Genomic DNA, 19,603 nt, shown 5'->3' with positions numbered 1-19,603 from the left:
GCTACACTATATTTTTTCTGGTAGGCTTAGGGAGTAGATCAACTTCCCTTTATTCTGTGCTCCCTTGCCCATTCTGTTCTCAACAGTGATAATGTACTCTTCTTTTATAGATTGGAATGTCAGAAGCATAGCTACAGTTTTCATTTGGAAGACAAAGCATTTTGAAGACAAATGCAGTCCTTGTTTCTTAGATGTGCTTCTTTCTGTAAGCTTCACTGGAACTTTCTGATTCAAAATTTTAATAACTTGCAAGGGTCTTTTTCCTGTAATAAATTGTGGAGCAGGAGGTATGATGCTTCATACTAGAAGAAATAAGTATCAACCAGCAAATGCAGTCTTTTTTTGAGAAACGTAATATACCTCTATATGTTTTGTACAAAATGAGTGATGAGAAAAATTTTAATAGTACTAGCCTAAGCTAATGTTTCAGAGGCTTCCCTGGTAGCTCAGATGGTAAAGCGTCTGCCTGCAATATGGAGGACCCAGGTTTGATCCCTGGGTCGGGAAGATCCCCTGGAGAAGGAAATGGCAACCCACTCCAGTATTCTTGCCTGGAAAATTCCATGGACGGAGGACCCTGGTGGGCTACACAGTCCATGGGGTTGCAAAGAGTCGGACATGACTGAGCAACTTTACTTTCACAAGCTAATGTTGCAGACTATTATTAATGGTTTTGCACATTAAGTATCATGGAGCTTTGCCATAAAGGGCTCTATTTTTAGCCCAGACTATAAATACAAATAGCTGCTTGTTAGATGCCTGACACTGTTCTTATACCATTACCTCTGTTGTTAGCTCATTTATTCCTCACAGCAGACTTTGCGGTTGGAATTAATATTATCCCCCTTTTGTAGTGAGGAAGCAAGGACACAGAGGGATTAAATATAATGCCTAAGCTCAAGTAGCTAGTAATGGTCTAAATACTTGCCTCAAGGCAGCTGTAGATATCCCTGTAATCAAATAAACACTTCCACAAAGACTTGTACCCTGACGAAGGATGCAGAAAAAACCAACCCGGTTGGTTGTAGGAAACCAAGGGGGCTGCCATTCCTCAGTCTGGTGGAGGGCATGGCTTGGCCTCTTCCATCCCAGTCCTCTTCTCTTCTCCAGTGCCTTCCTCTAGTGTAGACCCTGGTCCCTAAAAGTTACATTCCCCAGACTCCTGTGCAACCATTTTCCAGGTGCAAATTTGCTCCCTTCATTTAGATGCACCTGTGCATCTTTGGGAAGGCAGAAGTGAGCTGGGTGGTTCCTCCTGATGTTAAGTCTGTGGCTGCCACAAGCATGACTCTGAGAAATTAAGCTTTTCTGTCACAATGCCCTAGCATCCCCTCCCTCGCTTCCTGGGTGTCCGCAGGCAGCCATGTAGTAGTGGCAGTAACCTACTCAGCTTGCCTCTGGCTGGTCACTCTTACTGCAGGTGGAGAGGCAGTTGCTGCGGCTGTGCCTCAATCTTTCTAATACCTAATTCTCTGCATTAAGTCCCTTGCTGCATAAAATATCTGGTCTGATTCTGTTTTCCTACATCTGATCCTGACAGTACACCTGGATTCCCAAGCAAAGACTAGTAACTTCTGACAGTTGGCAGTACATGCCTTGGGGAAGGGAGCTGACCACTCAGCACAGATGGTCTGGGCAAGGATACAGACTTCTCTTTCTCTTGTGTGATACTTGCTATGAAGTGTTACAGTTACTGTAAGGGAATGGGATGCTCGTCAGGATCAACTGGCAATCTCTTAATATGTGTTTAACATGTACAATGGAATGTATCTTTGTCTCTTTAAAATGTGTGTTATTACCATTCTCTGCAGCCTTTTCTGATTTTCCCACCTACTCACCCCCATCCTTTTTTCATTTGTTCCCTTGTGGTTTGATATTTAGCCCATTCTTATACCCACAGCCTTCTAAAGAAATTGCCTGTGTTCTTGAAAAAAAAAAATTCCTCAAATCTATTAGGAACTTCCTGAGAACATAGGCTCTGTCTTGTTCAGCAGTATATCCCAAGGGTGTAGCATGGTAAGTGGAGCAAATACTCAATACATGTTTACCTAGTACATAAAGGAACACTCCCTTTCTAGGTGTTATTCTATGTGGATACCTGACCATAACTATTAAAGTGACTATTCTGGTGATCAGAGTGGATAAATTCAGAAAAATACCTCTCCTTGGAGAATTGCCATAATGAGGCAAATTCTATCCAGGTACCGAAGACCCAGGGAACTCGGGAAATATTATGCCTTTTTTATTTTTTTTGCAGAAATGAGGCAATTACTGTAAAAGACATATTATGCAATCATCTTAGTAACCCAAACAGGGCTGTGAACATACACTCTGATTACAAAGACAGACAAATTTTGCAAACAAGTGATTTTCCAAGGGATACAAACAGTTCCTGCTATTAATGAGGCAGAGAGGATGCTGCTCTGCCTGATTGTCTTTGCCAAGGAAGAGGCAGCTGAAAATGTGCAGTCGACTTAGCAGGTCACAAGCACGTTTACTGGTGGGCTCATGTAATCCTCCCCAGCGAGACCCCAGTTATCGCCTGCCCGCTTGTAGATGAGAACCCGCAGCTGTAGAAATGACACTATTGGTAAATGACACACAGGTCCTTGGAGCTGGGTACCTTAGCCACAAGCTCTGCTCTCTTTTCACTTCATCCCTGTTTCCCTATTCTGGCCAGATGCACAGAGTGAACCTCAGTTGCCAAAATAGCTACCATGACCTAGCCCCTCTCTGCAGAATCCAAGTTCTGGGTCTGTTCTCAGAAACCCCTGAGTTCTGGTTGTTTCCCCAGCCACTGTGATGGATTTGCAGTCTCAAAACATGGATTTCTCACAGCTTCAGATCCATTTAGCTCCATTGATTTCTTTCTGGTAAAGTGGAAACTGCAAGGGCCCCATAAAAGATTAAGGTAAAATTCATATCACTGTTTTTGTGCTGAGAACATAATGTCTGGAACCAAGGAAGAAGCAGTTGGTTACGTCTTTACGGATCTATCCTCTCCAAGATGCTGCCTTGCTCTCTGGACACCAGCTTTAAGGAGGACATTGATGGGTTACAATATGACAAGCAGAGGAAGGGCAGGAGGGAAAAAGCACAGTCTCCCCCACGCCCAGCTCCTCTCAGTGCTTCCATGAGCAGACTCTGCCTGCTCCAGGCTTGGACACCACATGGAGACCTTACTCCATCCTCCATCTCTACCCTGGTGGCGCTTTCTCATCCCTCATCTGTCCCTCAACCTCCTATTGCCCTCCCTTCCTGTAGCTTCTTGTCAGAGCACTCTGTTCTTTTCCTTCTCCTCCCCTGTTGCAAGTTGTAATAATGCATTTATTTCTTTACTCAGTATAAAATCTGTGTCTTCAATTGTTTGCAAATTTTAGTTCAGAAAGGTTTTGCTCAACATCATGGCCCCTGCACTTTCCCAGCATGGCAGATGGGTGGATCTCAATAAGTATCTGTTGAATGAACGGATGAATACATGACTGCATGAAGAATGGATGGATGGATGGATAGATGGATGGATAAATTCATGGATGGGTCCCAAGTATTGGATGATGATGGGTGTCCAGATTGGAGAAGAGATGATAAAAGATGGAGCCCATGGGAACTGGGCCCCAGATAATAAGTGTGCTTAGATGTCTTCTTTATGCCTCATTCTCAGACCCAAATAGGGACCAGTTAATGAAAGCATTAGGAGAAAGATTTTTGCACTGAGATTCTACACATATAAGAACTATTCAAAAGGGAAATGAACTGCCAGAAAAGCAATGATTTCTCTGTTTCTGGGGCATTCAAGAACCAGCCAGATGTGACAAAGAATCTGCCTGCCAATGTCAGAGGGACAGGTTCGATCCTTGGGTCACAAATATCCCCTGGAGTAGGAAATGGCAACCCACTTGAGTATTTTCCACTGATGTGGAAAATTCTATGGATACAGGAGGCTGGTGAGCTATAGTCCATGTGGTCTCAAAGAATTGGACATGACTCAGCAACTGAGCATGAGCACTTGCCAGGAGTGCTGAGGAGTAGGAAGGAGATTTCTGGATTAAAAAGGGGTTGATCCAGATGGTACCTGAGAACACCTCTTACTCTCTGTTTCTGTAACTCCAGGTGCTTTTTCTTCTGTTGAGCTGGAGGTAGCATCAATATCTTTTGCTCTTTTATTTTTTCTTTTTTTTTTCCATTTACTTTAATTAGTTGGAGGCTAATTACTTTACAGTATTGTAGTGGTTTTTGCCATACATTGACATGAATCAGCCATGGATTTACATGTGTTGCCCATCCTGAACCCCCCTCCCACCTCCCTCCCCATCCCATCCCTCTGGGTCATCCCAGTGCACCAGCCCCAAGCACTTGTCTCATGCATCCAACCTGGACTGGCGATCTGTTTCACACTTGATAGTATACATGTTTAGATGCTGTTCTCTCAGATCATCCCACCCTCGCCTTCTCCCATAGAGTCCAAAAGTCTGTTCTATACATCTGTGTCTCTTTTTCTGTCTTGCATATAGGGTTATCATTACCATCTTTCTAAATTCCATACATATGTGTTAGTATACTTTATTGGTGTTTATCTTTCTGGCTTACTTCACTCTGTATAATGGGCTCCAGTTTTATCCATCTCATTAGAATTGATTCAAATGTATTCTTTTTAATGGCTGAGTAATATTCCATTGTGTATATGTACCACAGCTTTCTTACCCATTCGTCTGCTGATGGGCATCTAGGTTGCTTCCATATCCTGGCTATTATAAACAGTGCTGCGATGAACATTGGGGTACACATGTCTCTTTCAGATCTGGTTTCCTCGGTGTGTATGCCCAGGAGTGGGATTGCTGGGTCATATGGCAGTTCTATTTCCAGTTTTTTAAGGAATCCCCACACTGTTCTCCATAGTGGCTGTACTAGTTTGCATTCCCACCAACAGTGTAAGAGGGTTCCCTTTTCTCCACACCCTCTCCAGCATTTATTGCATGTAGACTTTTGGATAGCAGCCATTCTGACTGGCGTGTAATTTAAGATCTAAATGTAAGACCAGAAACTATAAAACTCCTAGAGGAGAACATGGGCAAAACACTCTCCGACATAAATCACAGCAAGATCCTCTATGACCCACCTCCCAAAATATTGGAAATAAAAGCAAAATGAAACAAATGGGACCTAATTAAACTTAAAAGCTTTTGTACAACAAAGGAAACTATAAGCAAGGTGAAAAGACAGCCTTCAGAATGGGAGAAAATAATAGCAAATGAAGAAACAGACAAAGGATTAATCTCAAAAATACACAAGAAACTCCTGCAGCTCAATGCCAGAAAAATAAATGACCCAGTCAAAAAATGGGCCAAAGATCTAAACAGACATTTCTCCAAAGAAGACATACAGATAGCTAACAAACACATGAAAAGATGCTCAACATCACTCATTATCAAAGAAATGCAAATCTTTTATTTTTTTCTAAAAATTCTGTTAGCTAATATGTTTCTCTACTCTGCTTTCTCCCTTTCCTGGGAATATAGATGAGGTCTTGTCGGAAAACTTCCTGGACTATAAGAACCGTGGAGTGAATGGCTCTCATCGGGGCCAGATCATTTGGAAGATTGATGCCAGCTCCTACTTTGTGGAACGTGAGTACTTTCCCATTCCTGTTGCTCTGGCTGAAGCAGAATGCAGCTGCTTTTGTTCTTTGCTGTGATGCATTGCCGTCTCTTAGAAATATGTCATATAATAAATGTTAGACACCATCATTGACTGTACGGTCCTAGTCTACACTGGAAGTCTGGTGGAAGAGTCCTTTCTTACGACACACCCATTTTCTTCTTTTGAATTTTAACTAAATGAGAAGACATAATTTAAGGTCTAAATACAGTATCAGACATGAACACAACTTGCAATTTTTTATCTTTTTAGAGTCAAGGAAATAAGTGTTAAGGATACATGAAGTCTCAGGATACATGAAATCTCATAACTTTGTCTTCATTCTGCATGAACCAATATGAAAAGGGATTTGTGTGTAAATTAATTTAGTACTGGTACCATTCCTTTCAAAGCAATTCTCCAAGATTTCTGTGACAGAACATTTCCTACATGTTCAGTTCAAATAACAAACTATTCAACATAACTGTCTTCATCAGTTATATAAAGATACACTTTAAATAAAATCATCTCTATAAAATATATAAAATATTATTATTATTGAGTGAAAGAGTATTCAAACTTGATGAAGTTGTAATGTCCTGGAATAAATGTTTGACTTACCATGTCATATTCAAAATAACTAAACGCTGAGCACTTTAGAGAACTGAAATTTTTTCAAGTACAAACTTGGAAAGATCTCACTTCCCAGTATACCTCCTGGACTGAAAATATCTCAGTCTTTTTGGAAAATGGATGAATTTCCATTTTGCAAATATATCAAATGAATGAACAATATACTAGGAATGTAGTTTTCTGCACAAGTGTAGCATAATTTGTCAAAAAGTAAAAATTTATCAAGACAAAGTTTAATTGAGTTTGGAAATAATTGGAATATTCACTCAGGCACACACATAAATCAGATAAATTAAAATGTAATAATAAATTATAGCTTTAGGAGTCAGTGCTTTAAGATTGTATAAAATATGCCATAAGAATTTATATTTTTAATGTAAAGTAATTTGCATTTTCAAAATTGTTTTATAGAACAAGTGCCAAATTAAGGAACAGGAAGAGATTGGATGTACAAAATGTTCTAATATGGCTATCAAAGCATATGCCAATCAAAGATCTTCTTGCTATAATATAAAAATGTAGAATCCAGGCCATATAAAAATGCAGAATCCCAAGCCATTATCCAGAAGGATAGAGATGTTTTTGTTACAAATCAAAAATAAGACTCTTTGAAGTCTCTAGGTAGTAATAAACACATTAATCTCATTGGCAAATTATTGCTTCTTAAAATAAAAATAATTTTATAAACTTTGACAATTGGCTAGATTTTAAATCTTGAAGTATAACAGAAGGGCATTTTACCTGGAAATTAAATTAGAATAATAACAAAGCTTTGTTTTGTCCATTTTTCTCTTTATTTTTTCCTTCTAGTGTTTACTTTTATGAGAGTGGAGGTATATCACTGATTACCTGGAATCTGTTTTAATAACACATGTCTTTTGGAGTTATGATTCAGTTTAGAGTTAGGTAATAGCTATTACATAGGGCTTCCCTGGTGGCTGAGTGGTAGAGAATCCGCCTGCAATGAAGAAGACTCGGGTTTGACCCCTGGGTCAGGACGACCCCATGGAGGAGGAGAGTGCAACCCACGCCGGTGCTTTTGCCTGGGAGACCCCAGGGACAGAGGGGTCTGGGGGGCTGTGGTTCCTGGGTCGCTAAAGAATCAGACATGACTGAGCAACTAAACAACAACATTAATTTATGTGGTTTTTTTGAAGGCCTGATTAAGTCAGATTTTTAAAGTACTAACAGATTAGAAATGTTCAAAACAAATATTTTCTGGACTCTCCAAGGAGTTAAATGCATGATAAAATATGAAAGAAAATAACTCCTGACTTCTTTCCTATTCTGTGACATAATTTCTTCCTAGAGGGCACCTAGCTGTGTGACTATGGTAATAATTGTTGTAATATGAGAACTAAAAAGATGCAAATTTTAGCACTGACAAAAGAAAGAATTAGTGAAATTTTAGCTTTACCTATCCTGTGGCTCAGATCATGAACTCCTTATTGCAAAAGTCAGACTTAAGTTGAAGAGTTTAGGTAAGACCTAAATCAAATCTCTTACGATTATACAGTGAAAGTGACAAATAGATTCAAGGGATTAGATCTGATTGACAGAGTGCCTGAAGAACTATGGACAGAGGTTCATAACATTGTACAGGAGGCAGTGATCAGAACCATCCCCAAGAAGAAGGAATGCAATAAGGCAAAATGCTTGTCTGAGGAGGCCTTACAAATAGCTAAGAAAAGAAGAGAAGCAAAAGGCAAAGGAGAAAAGGAAAGATGCACCTATCTGAATGCAGAATTCCAAAGAATAGCAAGGAGAGATAAGAAAGCCTTCCTCACTGATCAGTGCAAAGAAATAGAGGAAAACAATAGAATGGGAAAGACTAGAGATCTCTTCAAGAAAATTAGAGATATCAAGGGAACATTTAATGCAAAGGTGGGCTCAATAAAGGAGAGAATCAGTATGGACATAACACAAGCAGAAGATATTAAGAAGAGGTGGCAAGAATACACAGAACTATACAAAAGTTATACTATATATAATGACCCTGTATATACTATATATAATGAGCTATATGAGTATAATGAGTATAGCTATACTATATATAATGAGCCAAGGCGAGCGGTGGCTGCGCGGCACTGGAGCAGCTGAGAAGAGATACCCCACGTCCAAGGTCAGGAATGGCGGCTGCGCTTTGCTGGACCGGCCCTGTGGAGATACCCCACATCCAAAGTCAGAGAAACCCCAGTAAGACGGTAGGCGCTGGAGCATCTGTGAGGAGATATCCCACGTCCAAGAGCAAAGGAGAAGCCCCAGCAAGATGGTAGGAGGGGCAGATTCACATTTAGAATCAAACTCCGTTCCTGCCAGAGACGCTCAGAGGGCTCAAACAAACCTTGCGCCCACCAGGACCCAGGGACCCCACAGAGACTGAGACAGAACTGTGTTTGAGAGTCTCCTGTGGAGGTACCGGTCGGCGGTGGTCTGCCGCAGGGACGGGCTCTGGGTGCAGCAGACTTGGGTATGGCATAAGCCCTCTTGGAGGAGGGCACCATTAACCCGACCATAGCGCTGCCAGAACTTACACAGCCCTGGGAAATAGACTCTGGGAGGGCACAGCAGAACCCCGTGCACCAGGACCCAGGAGAAAGGAGCAGGACCCCACAAGAGACTCTCCCAGACTTGCCTGTGGGTGTCCGGGCGTCTCGGGTGGAGGCGTGGGTCGGTAGTGGCCTGCTGCAGGGTTGGGGGCACTGAGTGTAGCAGTTCATGCCTGGGATCTTTTGAGGGAGGTCACCATTATCTTCACTGCCTCCATCATAGTTTGGCCCCAGGCAAATAGCAGGGAGGGAACACAGCTCCACCCATCAACAGAAAATTGTATTAAAGATTTACTGAGCATGGCCCTGCCCATCAGAACAAGATCCAGTTTCCCCCTCAGCCAGTCTGTCCTTTTAGGAAGCTTGCATAAGCCTTTTATCCTTCTCCATCAGAGGGCAGACAAGCCACAATCACAGAAAACTAACCCATCTAATCACATGAACCACAGCCTTGTCTAACTCAATATAATGACCCAGATAACCACAATGATGTGATAACTCACCTAGAGCCAGACATCCTGGAGTTCAAAGTCAAGTGGGTCTCAGGAAGCGTCACTGTGAACAAAGCTAGTGGAGGTGATGGAATTCCAACTGAGCTATTTCAAATCCTAAAGGACGATGCTGTGAAAGTGCTGCACTCAATATGCCAGCAAATTTGGAAAACTCAGCAGTGACCATGGAGCTGGAAAAGGTCAGTTTTAATTCCAGTCTCAAAGAAAGGCAAGGCCAAAGAATGTTCAAACTACCACACAATTGCACTCATCTCACATGCTAGCAAAGTAATGCTCAAAATTCTTCAAGCCAGGCTTCAACAGTACATGAATCGAGAACTTCCAGATGTTCAAGCTGGGTTTCGAAAAGGCAGAGGAACCAGAGTTCAAACTGCCAGCATCAGTTGGATCATAGAAAAATGCAAGAGAATTCCAGGAAAATGTCTACTTCTTCTTTATTGATTATGCTAAAGCCTTTGACTGTGTGGATCACAACAAACTGGAAAATTCTTAGAGACAGGAATACCAGACTACCTTACCTGCTTCCTGAGAAACCTGTATGCAGGTCAAGAAGCAACAGTTAGAACTGGACATGGAACAACAGACTGGTTCCAAATTGGGAAAAGAGTACAACAAGGTTGTATATTGTCACCCTGCTTATTTAACTTATATGCAGAGTACATCATGCAGATGCTGGGCTGGGTGAAGCACAAGCTGGAATCAAGATTGCTGGGAGAAATATCAATAACTTCAGATATGCAGATGACACCACTCTTATGGCAGAAAGCAAAGAGGACTGATCAGCTTCTTGATGAAAGTGAAAGAAGAGAGTGAAAAACATTCAAAAAACTAAGATCATGGCATCCAGTCCCATCACTTCATGGCAAATAGATGGGGAAACAATGGAAACAGTGACAGACTTTATTTTTTTGAACTTTTTTTTTTATTTTTTGAACAGAATCACTCCAGATGGTGACTGCACCCATGAAATTAAAAGATGCTTACTCCTTGGAAGAAAAGCTATGACCAACCTAGATAGCATATTAAAAAGCAGAGACATTACTTTGCCAACAAAGGTCCATCTAGTTAAAGCTGTAGTTTTTCTGTTAGTCATGTATGGGTGTGAGAGTTGGACCATAAAGAAGGCTGAGCACCAAAGGTTTGATGCTTTGAACTGTGGTGTTGGGGAAGGCTCTTGACAGTCCCTTGGACTGCCAAGAGATTAAACCAGTCAATCCTAAAGGAAATCAACCCTGAATATTCATTGGAAGGACTGATGCTGAAGCTGAAACTCCAGTACTTTGGCCACCTGATGTGAAGTGCCGACTCATTAGAAAAGACCTGATGCTGGGAAAGATTGAAGGCAGGAGGAGAAGGGAACAACAGAGGATGAGATGGTTGGATGGTATCACCGACTCAATGGATATGAGTTTGAACAAGCTCCAGGAGATGGTGAAGGACAGGGAAGCATGCTGTGCTATAGACCTTAGGGTCTCAAAGAGTCTGACACAACTGAGCAACTGAACAACAAAAACTATCCTGACAAAATCTTACAATGTTGTATTATTATAGTAACTCAAATGTTATTTTAAATTATGTTTTAGTTATTTCGCCCTGTTGAGTACTTGGGATCTTGGTTGCATCATGCAGGATCTTTCGTTAAGGCCCACAGTCTCTAGTTGTAGCATACAGGCTCAGGAGTGTGCAGGCTTCAGTAGCTGCAGCATACATGCTTAGTTGCTCCATAGCATATGGGAACTTAGTTCTAGACCAGGGATGGAACCTGCATCCTCTTCATTGCAAAGAGGACCACTGGGGAAGTCCTCAAATGTTATTTTTTAATGTGTGCAGTCTGGCTCAGCAGCCCAGTCCTAAGCCTTCAGGAGGAGCTCCCACAGTCCTTGTTGACCATTGTGCTCCCAAAACAAATGTATGGTTACCAGGGGAGTAAGCGGGATGAGGGATAAATTGGGAGATTGGGACTGACTCGCTCACGTGTCTGACTCTTTGCGACCCCATGGACTATATACAGTCCATGGAATTCTCTTGACCAGAATACTGGAGTGGGTAGCCTTTTCCTTCTGCAGAAGATCTTCCCAACCCAGGGATCAAACCCAGGTCTCCCGCATTGCCAGATTCTTTGCCAGCTGAGCCACAAGTAAAGCCCAACATATACACACTACTATATATAAAATAGACAACTAATAGGAATCTATTGTGTAGTACAGGGAACTCATCTCAATACTCTATAATGACGTATATGGAAAAAGAATCTTAAAAAGAGTGGACATATGTATATGTATAATTGATTCACCTTCCTGTGCAGCAGAAACTAACACAACATTGGTAAACAACTATATTCCAATAAAAATTAATTAAAAAAAAAAAAGTCCTTCAGAAATCCTTCTTGCCTTGCCAGGAGGCGGTGATTTTACAGGAAAGGTATCTTTGTTTTGGTCTCTGGCCCAGACCAGTTATATGTAGCTCCCTGTTCATTGTCGCTTCCCTTGGGTAGCAGGAAGAACAGCATAGTAGGCCTGGAAGGACCACTGATTATGGCCAAAAGAATTTTTCCCAAAGGGACTTCCTTTCTCCAGCCATCTTTGGGTCAAGTCACATGATCATGGTCATGATCGCTGCCTTCTCACAGCTGTCCAGGCCTAAACTAGAAATCTGCAGTCATTTTTGACTGCTCTGTTTTGCCGCAGTTTCCCGTTCCCCCTCAGTACCACCAATCACCAGGTCCTGCCTTGCCTCCGGCTCACACCTTCACATTCAGCCTTCTCTGTCTCTGCACCCGCTTTCAGATTCACGTCCTGACTGCTGCTTGTTCTGATTTCATCACTCTGCATTTGTCAGAAGAGTGAACATCAAAACCCCTTTTCAGAACATCATTTCCAAATCCTCTTCCAAATCCTCTTTCATAATTTCCTCCTCCCAAATTAAACAAAAAACAACAACACAGTGTTCCTTGATTACACATAATAGAAATCTAAACACCTAGTCCTGCTCTGAAGTTTTTGGGTTTTTTCAATTTTTTTGTATTTGAGTAGAGTTGATTAACAAAGTTTTTAACAACACCCATTAAGCATGGTGAGATGAAATTTACACAGGGCAGGAGTGGAGTTTGCCTCCTCTCTCCACCCTTTAGCAGGTGGCTTCAAGTGAGAGGCTTGTGGGCTCAATGGCCCTTGTACTCTGAGATTTTGATCCTTCTCCTATAAAATGAAGTTAATGCACAGTCTCCACAATGATCCCATGAAGACTGAGAAAGCATACTTGAGGGGGGGCCAGGCACATGTTTAGTATAGCCAGGTAGGCAGTCTAGTAAGAAAGCTTTGAATGAGAGGTTGCGGTGCTTTTCTGTTTTGGGAATGGACATAGTGGTCCTTGTTGACAACTGTGAATTGAGTGGCTTATTTTGAGGGTTTCCTCTGGGGAAATCCTTTGCAGCCAGAGTTGGGGACTGAAGGACACCAAAGGAAAAGCAGGGCTCCAGGAGAACCCGCTGACTCCCCCTTGTTAGCATTTCTGGCCAGTGCCAGCAATACAGAAGAGCCAGAACAAGCCCTGCTGGAGCCAGAAGGTTCCCTAGATCTGCCCAGTTTAGCCACAGGGATCCTGCCAGGTCAACAATCCAGATGGTTCAGATGACATGTTGTTATAGCTTTTTATTTGAATCCGGATGTGTTTTCACCAAGACTGCTCTGTTTTTTAGAACTGATATGGCTAAGAACTGCACTATGGGCTGCCATTTTCAGTCACTGTTTTCTTCTTTCCCAGGAGCTGTCTCCTTTCATATTGCAATAAATATTTGAATCATAGGCTCTAAGAAAGTCTACTTTGTAGGCAGAACTAGAAGACACATCTACCTTTCTTTCTCCCTATCTATATAACCTTATGGTGATCATGCTGCTTCACAGGTGTTCTTTAGAAGCAGTGTGGCTCCATAAGTATTTGCATGATACTGGACATTTGATTATTATGCCACCTTATTTTGGGGCTTCCCAGGTGGCACAGTGGTTAAAAAATCTGCTGCCAATGCAGGAGATGCAGGTTCCATCTCTGGGTCAGGAAGATCCCCTGGAGTAGGAAATGGCAACCCACTCCAGTGTTCTTCCCTAGAAGATTCCATGGACAGAGGAGCATGGCAGGCTACAGTCCATGGGGTCACAAAGAGTCAAACATGACTGAGCATGCATGCACTAGATTTTTATTACATAATTCCATGGAATTATACCCCCATTATAGTTATTATATCATAACTACCCCCATCGCTCATCCAGGTTCACACTATCCTAAAGGGAAACCATGCTCAAAATTGCACCCTACACAATCATAAAGTAATTTCAATATAGGTTATGACCTTACTTGTATTTCTTAAATCTTGAGAAAAGAATATGCAGTTCACAGCAACGCTCCTAAAATGCATTTCCTCTTTCACCTGTGTCCTTTAACCACACAATTCCGCTGGTGTTCCCTCCCCCACTGAACTTTGTAAGCTTGGCTCAAACTCATGCTGGTTTTCTTCCCTTCTTTGTTTCCTGCATGTTTTGCTTTAAAAAGCTAAATGAAGTCATCTTACTAGAGAGAAGCCTCTGGAGTGGTAGAAAAAGAAGCCCAGGCCACCAAAAACACACTCACTCACTCTTTAGGAGATCAGAGTGAAATGGTTGGAAATACTCATACACTAATAATGTCTGGGCTGCTAGAGGCCAACCTAAAGGTGCAGCAATTCAGACTGAAAGGGGCCAACGAGGCAATGGAGTGTGGCAGTGCGGGCGCAAGGATCCATATGGGAAGATGGGACATAGGAGTGAGGGGACGCACATAACAGGCCTATCCTTAGCCCACACAAGGTGAGAAGCCAGACTGTATGCAGTCATCTCTTACCACATCCAAATAGTCCATTACACCCACAGGCATCAAAATTCATCTTCCGTCCATAGATTAAATATCAGACCATTAAATAGTGACTAAATATTGTTACAGGAAACAGCTAAAAAAGATACAATCAAATCATTCAGTTCAGATTTGCAGCGACACAGATGGTTCTGACTTCTAACTGGTTATGTGTCAGACTCTCCCAATGAGATGAAAGCCCTTAAATAAATGGCCAGGGCCCTAGAAAACCACAATGAGACTTTTCTAGATTAACTTGAGTTGCCGTTTCAGTAAGAGCACGTACAGCCTCACCCACCTCTCTTGACTCCTACAGTGCTGGAGGCGTGCTGTGGGCTGGACTGGTATCTAGGGACTCTGATCTATAGGTGAAGGCTCAGTCCCTGCCCTCCAAGGTTTTTACTTTCCAGGAGTGGGGACAAAAACGTACTTCTTACTGTGTCCTATATCAGTGAAGGAGACCACCCAACCTGGCTTTGGGGCCCAGGGTTAATCACCACCCACAGGTAAAAGGAGCCAGTGGGTGGACTTGGCCAGTGGAAAGGAAGGACTGGCTTTGGCGGCCAAGTGGTAGAGAGCTCATTCTAGCACCTGCAAAGGCATGAAGGCATGGGGAGGTGAAAGTTGAAGGTGAAGCTCCGAGAAAGAGGAGAAGGAGGAGGAAGGAGTTGAAGGTGGAGCTGGAGGAAGAGAGATCATCAAGTCAGGAGGATTAAGTATGACCACAAATTCTTTGACATTCCTTTCATCAAGAGGCTAGGTCCATGTCCCCTTCCCTTGGGCCTGGGAGGCTCTATGACTCTGTTCTGGCTTCTATGTTGAAATGATGCTATGACCATTGGGGTGCATGTGTCTGTTGAATTACTGTCTATTTTTTTCAATTCTTCTGCTCATTTTTAAAATTTTTTATTTATTTTTAATTGAAGGATAATTGCTTTACAATATTGTGTGAGCTTCTGCCATACATCAACATGTATTGGCCAATGGTATACATATGTTCCCTCCCTCTCTTCTGCTCATTTTTAAAACAAGTTGTTTGGGGTTTTTTGATGTCAAGATGTATGAACTGTTTATATGTGTTAGACATTACCTTTTTCAGTCATATTATTTGCAAATATTTTCCCCTATTTGTTTTGTCAATGGTTTCCTTTGCTGTGCAACCTAATTAAGTTTAATTAGGTCCCATTTGTTTATTTTTGCTTGTGTTTCCATTATCCTAGGAGATGAATCAAAAAAAATATTGCTGTGATTTTTGTTGGTGTTCTGCCTATGTTTTCCTTTAGGGGGGTTTTATAGTATCTGATCTTCCATTTAGGTCTTTAATCCATTTTGAGTTTAGTTTTATATATGATGTTAGAGAATGTCCTAATTTTATTCTTCGACATGCAGTTGTCCAGTTATCCCAGCAACACTTACTGAAGAGACTGCCTTTCTCTACTGTATGTTCTCACCACCTTTGCCGTAGGTTAACTGACCATGGGAGCATGGGTTTATTTCTCAGGTTTCTATCCTATTCCATTGATCTATAAGTCTGTTTTTGTGCCAGTACCATACTGTTTTGATTATTGTAACCTTGTGGTATAGTCTGAATATAGCCTTTTATTTTATGCTGCTAAGAGTACCATGAGGTGAGTGCTATCACCATTGCATTTGAGGACAAAACGTAGTCTGAGACATAGTAGCTGATGTGGCAAGTGGTGGAGCTGGGATTTGAACCAGCCTTATCTGCTTGTGCTCATCAGCCCCAGGGGAGGATCTATGGGGATACTGGAGATGCAGGGCACAGAAGGGATGCTTGATGAACTGAGGTCCATGAGGAGTTGGAAGGAAGAGGATGCAGAGAACTGTTAAGGAGTCCAGACTTCCCTAGAAGCCCTTGACCTACTATGGACTTCGGATCAGAAGTGTGGGTGGGCAGGCTGGAAACCTAAGAGAGAGAAGGAAAAAATGTTCTGTGTTGACTATTCTATAGTGACTCCCATTCTACAGTGACTCTTTTCTGAATCAGAAGGGAAAGGAGAAGAAACAGGAAGAACTCATGATTTTTAACTATACAGACATGGTAGGGTCAAATTAGAACTCTACAAAACAGATTCTTTTTGTCCCTCTCAAAGCCACTCTATACACAGAATGCATCTCTTTAAATCACAGACACAAGGATCTAGAAACAACCAGGGCTGCAGAGGCCCCTCCACATCTCTGCCTCCAGAGAGGGTTTCAGTAAAATAAGGAGAGCATAGTAGAGTGAAGTAGGTCAGAAAGAGAAAAATGAATATTGTATGTTGATGAGTATATGTGCAATCTAGAAAAATGGTACAATTGAACCTATATTGTGCACAAAGCAGAAGCAGACACGGATGTAGAGAACAAACATATGGACCTCAAGGAGGCGGAAAAGGGGTGGGATGAATTGGGAGATTGGGATTGACATATATACACTATTGACACTATGTATAACATAGATAACTAATGAGAACCTAGTGTATAGCACAGGGAACTCTACTCAATGCTCCGTGGTGATCTAAAGGGAAAGGCAGTCTATAACAGAGTGGCTCTATGTATATGTATGACGGATTCACCTTGCTGTCCAACGTATACTAATACAACACTGTAAGGCAACTATACTCGAATAAAAATTTTTAAAATCTCCTTGAGACAGGAGCAGTAGCTTTCTCATAAAGGCCTGTGGCAGACCAGGGCAGACAGAGGCCAAATTGGCAGGAGAGTATGTGGGGCAGACAGGGAAACTGACCTAACTAAGACTCTGTGTCTGGACCTGCAGCCAGGTGTCTGAAGGACATGGCAAGCTCATTACCATAATGTCCAATTAGACACAGCAGATGGGCACAGGGTGACTCCAGCCATCCCAGAAAGGTGCCTGTACTTGTCCCTGGGGAATCTGTGCATGGCTCACAAGATCTCATCTCTGGGCTGTCATTTGGATTAAGGCTGTTGTCCTGAATAGAGGAATAAGAACAATAACAGCAGCAGCTAAATATCTCTGAGCTTTCCCAATGTGCACGGCACCATGCTGAGTGCCTCAGACATCTTGTTCCATTTATTCTTCATGAAAATCCTAGGTGGCAGATGTTATTTTTCCCTTTTCTGATAAGGAGTCTGAGGTATAGGAATATAAAGCACTTGATCCAAGAGTCACAAGTAACAAACAAGTAGTGGGGCCAAGACTTGAACCCAGATAGTCTGACCTCCAAACCTGCTCTTTAGCCACCATGATGTCCTGATAAGACTAAAGTTGGCCAGAAGGGCTCCCACCACTCAAGTGGAGGTTCAATGTAGAGTTCCAGTCCTTTGGAGGGTAGGATGTTAGGTAATACACTAGATAGAACTCTGAAGTTGGAGTCCATGCTGGGGCTTTACCTCCCAGAGTGATTGGTGGGGAAATTGTTTGGGCATCACAGTGGGAACCAAGTTATCACTGGACTGAGCAAATCCTTGACTAGAGGAAGGAAATTTTAGATGATTAATGTATGGCTTTCCTCCCCTTCACATGATTCCAAGTGGGGAGCTCCATAGACGCCACCATAAAAGCTATAAAGTCAAACTAGAAGACAGAGCCTATCCAAGATTTCAACCACTTCCTCCCACATAAATTCAGAATCTCCTCCATTTCAATGTACTTGTTATGTATGTATGAATCCAATTGGTGTACTCATTTTTAAAAATATTACTTACTCCCTGTAGAAACATGAGAAAAATATCCAATGTCATCCATAATTTTGGCAAAGATAACATTTTTAAAGGTTTGTTTTTGTTGTTAACTGCTGGTAGCATCTCCATTTGGAGGGGCTTAGTAAAAAGTTTTTTGTTTTTTTATTGGAATATAATTGCTTTACAATGTTCCGTTAGTTTCTGCTGTATGATGAAGTGAATCAGCTATACGTGTACGTATATCTCCTTCCTCTTGAACCTCCCTCCCCCCCACACCCTTCTCGCCCGTCTAGGTCGTCACAGAGATGGAGCTGAGCTCCCTGAGCTTGTATGGCAGGTCTCCTCTAGCTATCTGTTTTACACCTGGTAGTGTATGTATAGGGCGTCCCTGGAGGAGGCTCATGGGAAAGAATGTGCCCGCTAAGTAGGAGATGGGGTTCGATCCCTGGGTCGGGAAAATCCCCTGGAGGAGGAAACGGCTACCCACTCCAGTATTCTTGCCTGGAGAATCCCACGGACAGAGGAACCTGGTGGGCTATAGCCTTTGGGGTCGCAAAAGAGTTGGACACAACTTAGCGACTAAACAGCAGCAGGGGCAGCAGTGTGTGATAATCCTAACCTCCCAATCTGTCCTACTCCCTCTTCCCCACACCCCATGCCTGCATCTCCATTCTCTCTGTCTTTGTCTCTATTCCTGCCCTGCAAATTGGTCATCTGTACCACTTTTCTAGACTCCACATACATGCATTAATATACAATATTTGTTCAGTTAATGAATGAATGAATTAAGCTAGTGCTCAAAATGCCTGTGCAGGAAGCAGAAGACTTGTGCTCAAAGGTGACAGCCATCATGTCTCATCTTTCCTACCTCAGGCCCCTAAGCTGTCGCTATAGAGACAGGGAAACAGAAATGGGGAGTGGAAGCCAGGTGGCCCCTGGTCAGACACGCGGCAGGAAGATACCACGAGAACAGAGTTGACTGACCTACCCAGCTTCTTGGAATAGGGAGGCGGCAGAGAGGCACCACCTTTCAAAGCAGAGAACTCTGCTCTCTAGTGAACATAGCCTGGTTCACACTAGAAATCTGACTAAACACTACAGCACCTCTTCCCTTGATTGAGGGTAGGGAAGTAGATGCTAGAAGATCAGTGGGAAGGGGGATTTCCCCCTTTTCTACTTCATTCTGAGCTTATACCTCTCTCTTTTGACCCCCTGAGCCTTTCAGCCAAGTCTTTGGTCATGCACAGCTGTAGGGTTCTTTGTGAGGATGGAGACCCACAGAGGGCAGGGACATCGTGCCCACATGCCATGTGTGCCTTCCAAGACACTTATCACTGCCACCGTGTACCAGCCTGGGGCCAGTTCAGAGGTCACCCTCAGGACTTCTCTGACATTAGCCAAGACAGGTCAGTCTTGGCTGACAGTCAACTCTAAGGCCATTTTCAAATAATGCCAGCTATACTGTCCATACCAGCTTTGGACAGCTAGGAAAGAATTCAGAATCCGAATAATATGTTAAAAGTACAGACTCCCTCACAAAATCTCATGCATCACAATAGCCCCAAGTTCCAGAGTTGATATAGTACTCAAGAACACTGCAAAACCCACCAAATCTGGAAGATGCAAGCAATGCCTCAATCCATGGTGGCAGCTGCTAGCCTAAGCCCTGTTTCCCTCTTTCCAAGCAAACCCAGAGTCTGCAGCATCTGGCACATTGCTAGTGAC

The 19,603-nt window shown here is 42.6% G+C and overlaps 1 protein-coding gene across 3 annotated transcripts in view; it reads left to right on the top strand.

Moving 5' to 3' along the window:
* The window catches only part of HECW1 (HECT, C2 and WW domain containing E3 ubiquitin protein ligase 1), a 443,461-nt gene that overhangs the window by 217,595 nt on the left and 206,263 nt on the right, over positions 1-19,603 (top strand). For all 3 annotated transcript variants that reach the window (XM_043463510.1, XM_043463512.1, XM_043463511.1), the window contains exon 3: positions 5,517-5,624. In XM_043463510.1, coding sequence (XP_043319445.1) covers positions 5,517-5,624 — 108 coding nt within the window. The remainder of the gene's footprint in view (positions 1-5,516; positions 5,625-19,603) is intronic.

The sequence above is a fragment of the Cervus canadensis genome, chromosome 3, assembly GCF_019320065.1.
Source record: "Cervus canadensis isolate Bull #8, Minnesota chromosome 3, ASM1932006v1, whole genome shotgun sequence".
Taxonomy (NCBI): domain Eukaryota; kingdom Metazoa; phylum Chordata; class Mammalia; order Artiodactyla; family Cervidae; genus Cervus; species Cervus canadensis.
This window is presented reverse-complemented; position numbering and strand designations above follow the sequence as displayed.